The sequence below is a fragment of the Dendronephthya gigantea genome, unplaced genomic scaffold (genome assembly GCF_004324835.1).
Source record: "Dendronephthya gigantea isolate DGI-Jeju-01 unplaced genomic scaffold, DenGig_1.0 000099F, whole genome shotgun sequence".
NCBI lineage: Eukaryota > Metazoa > Cnidaria > Anthozoa > Malacalcyonacea > Nephtheidae > Dendronephthya > Dendronephthya gigantea.
Genome location: NW_021163109.1, coordinates 700585 through 706917, shown reverse-complemented (window position 1 = coordinate 706917; position 6333 = coordinate 700585). Strand labels below are relative to the sequence as shown.

The 6333-nt window shown below is 34.3% G+C and overlaps 1 protein-coding gene across 1 annotated transcript; it reads left to right on the top strand.

Moving 5' to 3' along the window:
• Positions 1–535: 535 nt before the first annotated feature.
• On the top strand, positions 536–5290 carry LOC114534387 (contactin-associated protein-like 5). Its single transcript, XM_028555827.1, has 2 exons — positions 536–847; positions 5066–5290. The coding sequence occupies exons 1-2, from the start codon at positions 536–538 to the stop codon at positions 5210–5212; spliced, it is 459 nt and encodes a 152-aa protein (XP_028411628.1). The 3' UTR covers positions 5213–5290.
• Positions 5291–6333: the final 1043 nt, after the last annotated feature.

Below are 6333 nucleotides of genomic sequence, written 5' to 3'. Positions count from 1 at the left end.
AGCTGTTTTGTAAGTGAATTGAAGATGCATAGCAGTCGTCTTGCGAATTCTGCAACGGAGAAAATTATTGTTTTTATAATTATTTTTGCCTCTATAATTATGATTATATTGTTAACTATAACGTTTTTAGACTCTTAGTGAGTGAGTGTTCAGTATAACAGTATCTCTGCAAGATCGTTAGGTGGGAGGGAGCGGAATTATTTATACATTAATGTTAACAGCGAAAAAAATAGTCAATTAAAAGTGGAGTCAGATAAGAATAATTGTGGACACGATAAAATTTTCTGAAACCCTGCAGAATTTAGGCTTTTTTTTCTAAAATGTTGAATTTTTTATGTTGATTTGATATTTTATGAGATTGCTTTTTCATAAGCAACTTTCTACCTTCGAATCATGTAAAGCACAATTTCGTTCAGGATCTGCAGGAAAATCATGTCATGAAAACAGTTTCCAGACTGACTGCACTACCCAACTATGAAATATGTAAAAATTTCAATTTAAATTTACCAATCAATTGATCGATACAGCGTGCAAAATGGATCTCGGGATGGAAAACGGTAATATTACTGATAGGCAAATCACGGCTTTCAGCGAATGGAGAACAGATCATGGGGCGGCTAATGGAAGATTGAATTTCACACCACGAGATGGAAGAAAAGGGGCATGGTCATCGCGGAACAAAGATCTTAATCAGTGGCTACAAGTTGATTTCCAAAGATCTACTCTGGTAACGGGCATAAGTACCCAAGGACGCAATGGATATAATCAGTTTGTTAAAAGCTACACCGTCTCTTCCAGCCAGGATGGAAAAATATTTCAACATTTTTTAGAAAATGGAGCAGTTAAGGTGCGTATTCTCCAAAACTTATATCTATTACTAATTTTTTATTAATATTTTATGGAGCAAAAAATTGTTGCGCCAAAATATGCAGTTTATTAATAATTACCAGTGTGACAAGAATTGCAACGCTGGTGATAAACCCTGCATGGTATTGTGTAGCGAAAGACTATCACACAAAAGGAATTATAGTTATTTTGAAGCAGCCATGTTTTTTTTTAAATTCAAATAAAGCGATGTTATTCGCGAAAGCATCAGAAAAATTCCTAAATTTCAACATACGATAGCGCGCAAAAAATCTGAACAAGTGCCTCAAGATTACACTATTAATTTTATAAAGGAAGCTTTTAAGCTAAATAACTTTATTTTAGTGATCAATGTTACTTGCATAATCTATAGTAAACATGAAAGTTCGAATTGATAGCCAAATGCAGATTACTCGTTAATAGTGTGGTCTATATGCATGCACTGTAAATTCAAAAGAGTCGTTTTGACCAGGGCGAGTCATTTCAACACCTTTATTCAAAAGGTCATTTTTACTCCTCTAATGTGTCGTTTCGACTCTAATAGTCGTTTTAACTCCGACATTGGGTTAAAATGACAATTCGGAGGACTCGTTTAGTTCCTTTGAAGGGTCACAAGACTCTCGCAAGAGTCAATAGACTCTTAAGTAGAGTTCACATGGAGTCATGTGACTCGTTTTTGGAGCCATATGACTCTTTGTTGGAGTGGTGGAACTCTTTCTTAGAGTCATTCTGGCTTTTATAACAGCCACTTATATACAAAACAAATAATTTGCATGTTTAAAATATTAAATTGAAGTCATTAGGCATGTTACATGTATTACAAATCCTTTGTATTTGAAGCAAATAACCAGTCAACACATTAAAAAAATACTCAATTATTATGACACAAATAACTTGATATTAGTTGTTATCGTTTCTTCATGTATCGAGAAAGTCTTATAAATTTGTTAAGTTGCTTATATGTGTATGTTTGTGTCTGTCTATTTGTTGTGGAAGACATATCTCTGTGTGGTGATTCCAGCCACTGCATGTGTGTAGTTCATTTGTAGTTTATGTGTAGTTCATTCTAACTTTTTAACATGGCAAATTTATAAAATAAAATAAATATAAAAAATATATTACGCTGCATGTATATAGGTTTTATATCTCTTGAAAATGTCAGCTGGAACAGGATATGCACACATAAAAATATATTATACATAAATCCATTTTAATAGTTCTGACTCATGCTGGTAAGTATATGCTGATATCAAAAATGACAAATAATCAACAAACGTTCTGATTGGCTAAGACAGAAAGTTTGAATTTCAATGAGAACGTCAGCAATTTAACTGTCATTTCGTAAACCTTTTTGTAAAAGCGTTTCATAAACTTTGTGCAAAGTAAAACGGGAAGAAACAAGATATATGAAGCATGACAGATACCAAAGATGAACAGGGATACAATCAAGACCGAAAGCCGTGTAAGAGAAATAATTCATAATCTGCATGCAAGCTTAATTATAAGTGTTTTCAAAGGGTGCGTGTTTACTTTGTTTCTTTCGTATTTGCTTCGCAATAAGGATGAGCTGTATTGTATAATTTTCAGCTTTGTATGCCGTTTATTTGTTTAATTTTCAGCTTTTTATGCAAACGGATAAACCTGCAAAAGGCTATTACACCTTTGCTATAACTTCAAAAAGTGTTTTTGAAAGTGTAATTTGAATTTTGATATAAAAAATACACACTATGAAGTATAAAACGTTTAGCCGTCGACTATAATTACAGAATAAAATAACATTTGAGGCTTTTTCTTTGTCTCTGAAGTTTTGTACTGTTTTAATCGTTTGAAAATTCGATTTTAAACCATTACTTAATTAGTTGCTGCTAACATATGGCCATTTACCATATTTTAATTTTAAAAATGTATACCCAACCCATTTTTTAAAGACACCGGACATTTGACAGATGGCCTGTTGGCCGATATTTTAAAGCCTGCATGCTTATATATAGATATTTATTATATAAATTTCTCTTCAAAGAAACATATTTGCGGGATGCATGTATGGTATGCTGTAATACTCACTGCATATACCCAAACTCTGCTTTTGTATTATATGCAAGCTTCATGAAACTAATATTGGTGTACAGTACTATAGTAAAATTGATGCCACAGAATAGTCGTAATGACCTCAAATAAGAGTAAAATCGATGTCAAAGAGGAGTGGAAATGACTCCAAATAAGAGCAAAAACGATGCTAAAGAAGAGTTCAAATGACCCCAATAACAGTACATTGATGCCAAGGAAGAGTTGAAATGACTCCAAATGAGAGTAAAATCGATGCTAAAGAAGAGTCGAATGACTCCAAATAAGAGTAATATTGATGCCACAGAATAGTCGTAATGACCCCAAATAAGAGTAAAATCGATGACAAAAAGGAGTCGTAATGACCCCAAATAAGAGTAAAATCGATGCTAAAGAAGAGTCGAATGACTCCAAATAAGAGTAATATTGATGCCACAGAATAGTCGTAATGACCCCAAAGAAGAGTAAAATCGATGACAAAAAGGAGTCGAAATGACTCCAAATAAGAGTAAAATTGATGCCAAAGGAGAGTCAAAAATCAAAATGACTCTTTTAAAACGACACTTTTGAGGAGTTAATTTGCATTTTAACTGTTGCAAGAGTCATTTTGAAACGACTCCATGGGTAGTCAAAATGACTCTAGTTAAAGGGTTAAAATGACTCTTTACAGGTGTCAACCCAAAATGAGTCAAAATGACTCTCTTCAAGGAGTCGTCCTGGGGTCAAGAAAACGACTCCTTTGAAGGAGTCAAAATGACTCTTTTGAATTAACAGTGTGTGCTGCCACAGATCTACTATCGCCATTACATGTTTTTATTCTTTAAGGCCAAAGATTGTTAAGACCTCTTAAGATAGTTTCTTGAAAACGTGAATTTTGTATGTTTCTTATCATAGGCAAGCCCAGAAATGTTTTCGTTCTCGTGGCGTTCGCGCGTGTACGCGAGTCCACTCGATCTATTATTATGACATATCATTATATCATAATAATAAAACAATAAAACACCGCAACGGGAAATAAAACAATCATCATGCGATTATTTTTAACTTTTAACTTCGTATTTTTATAAGCTACACCGCCAATATATATAACACGATTACTCGCGTACATATATTCCTTTCCCCAATCTTCCCCCAAAAAAGACCCTAATTGCATGTACAAATTTTTTACGTGCAATTATTCCCGTTATTTCCTATTAATAAAAGCTAATATAATACGGCATGATGTTAATGAATTCACGGCAATTAGGTATATATTCCATCGTAATTATCGCTACAGTGGTTTTATTACATGAAAGTAATCACCACACAAAATTAACTTTCACGACCCAACGTTTCGACTCTTCGGTCTTGTGTCTTCATCAGGGGTGATCTGATGTTGAAACTAAGTTCCTTATATACTCTCGAAAAATACCCCGTGCCGACCAGATGCAATTCCTCAGCGGGTGATTCCTCAAAAACAGGTTTTGCCATAGTTCCATATATGCAGGGAATTGCTGATCCAATCAGGAGAATCCTGAATCATTGTGGTATAAAAGTTGCCTTAAAACCCTTTCAGACACTCGGACATACGCGAAACCCAAGGATAGCGTAAGCACTAAACAGAAAACTCATGCTGTATACTCTATACTATGCGGTGATTTTGAGGAAGAGTATCTAGGTGCAACAAAAAGCCAGTTTGGCACACGTTTAAAAAAAAATCAAAATGCCGTTTCCAACTTAGACAGTTCAAAATCAGCCTTAGCGGAACACAAATGTCAAACTAACAATAACATTGCGTGGAATGATTCAAAAGTCATTACCACTAATGATCGTTATGGACAAAGGCGTTGTTTGGAAGCCAGGCATATTAATGCCAGTCTTTGTGCCCTAAATAGGGATGAAAGAAGCGATTTGCCAAACCAATAGTTACATCTGGATTATAGATGACCTCATTTTGAGAGCATAATAATTAAAAGGAACCGAGTTTTAACATCAGATCACCGCTGATGAAGACACTAGACCGGAGTGTCGAAACGTTGGATCGCGAAAGTTAATCTTTGTGTGGTGATTACTTTCATTTATTAAAACCAGAGTAGCGATAATTACGATGGATAATACGGCATTCTAACTGTGGCAAATATTTTCCCAATATCTACAGGAATTCCAAGGTAACACAGACGGATATTCCATTGTCCATCACACGGTGATTCCTCATATTTCAGCTCGGTTCATTCGCATTCATCCAACGGCTTGGAATGTACATATCTCAATGAGAGTTGAATTTTATGGTTGTTATGTATATTGATTCAAGCAACGATTTTTCGTAGCATTAGTAACTTTATATATCTTATTTTGCAAACATATATGCAAATAAATATATATGTAAAAGCGATGATTGATAACTTTTGTTTCGTTAAAGGGCGTAAGGTTTTGATGGGATCTCTATTATATGTGATTTAACTATTCAAGTTTAGGTATAAAATTTTGAAAGTTAAATGTTGTAACATAAAATGATTTTATGTAACAAAGATAGTTAATTTGGAGATGATCATGTGTGCATTGTTATTGTTATAATTAATTAGGTTTTCATAACGCAGTCTTAACGAAGTATTTGAGCGAAGGCACTCGCATGTTTTTCATTGTTTCCAGACATGCCAGCAGTCAACGTTCTGTTGCGGCTTTCTCGTATGCTGCAATCCTACAACGAATGTAACGCTATACGAACAACAGTTTGGCATAGCAGTTTGACAACAGTTTCATGCATGAGCTTGCATACGTTGTGTTCCTTTTCTATCACGCCTGGCTCACGCTCCTTCTTGCAGGGCCATCGAGAGACGTGCATTAATTAAGGATTAATGCACTCTGTGAGTGCACTATCGGGTTTTGCATGCAGGAGTTCACAAACAAGGAACGAGAAGTTCAATACTGCACGAGGCGAAGCCGAGTGCAGTATTGAACTTCGAGTTCCTTGTTTGTGAACGAGTGCATGTAAAACCCGATAATGCACAAACAAAGAGTGCATTAATGCTTTTAATATTCATTTTGAGTAAACTCCTAAAAACTTTTGTCGGTTTTAGAATTTTCAAAAAACGAAAGCAAATAATTAATGTTTTAAAATTTACAAGAGTTTATTTATAAAATTATATTTTACAATCAATATTAACATTCAAATTGAATATTATAATAACATTATAATTAAGCCATATAAGCTACAAAATTATTGACATCTAACAGAGATAAACATATTTTCTGAACCGAACGTCCACAACAACCCGAAACGTTTTTATTATATATTTACCTCAGTTGTAAACAAGCTTTCTACTGTTTAACAATATTAAATGTGACATTGCCATTATTGAATGTTGCATCGCGAAGGAAATTTAATGTCGGGGACTGATTCACGTTGGCGACAATGTTGTTTTGCAC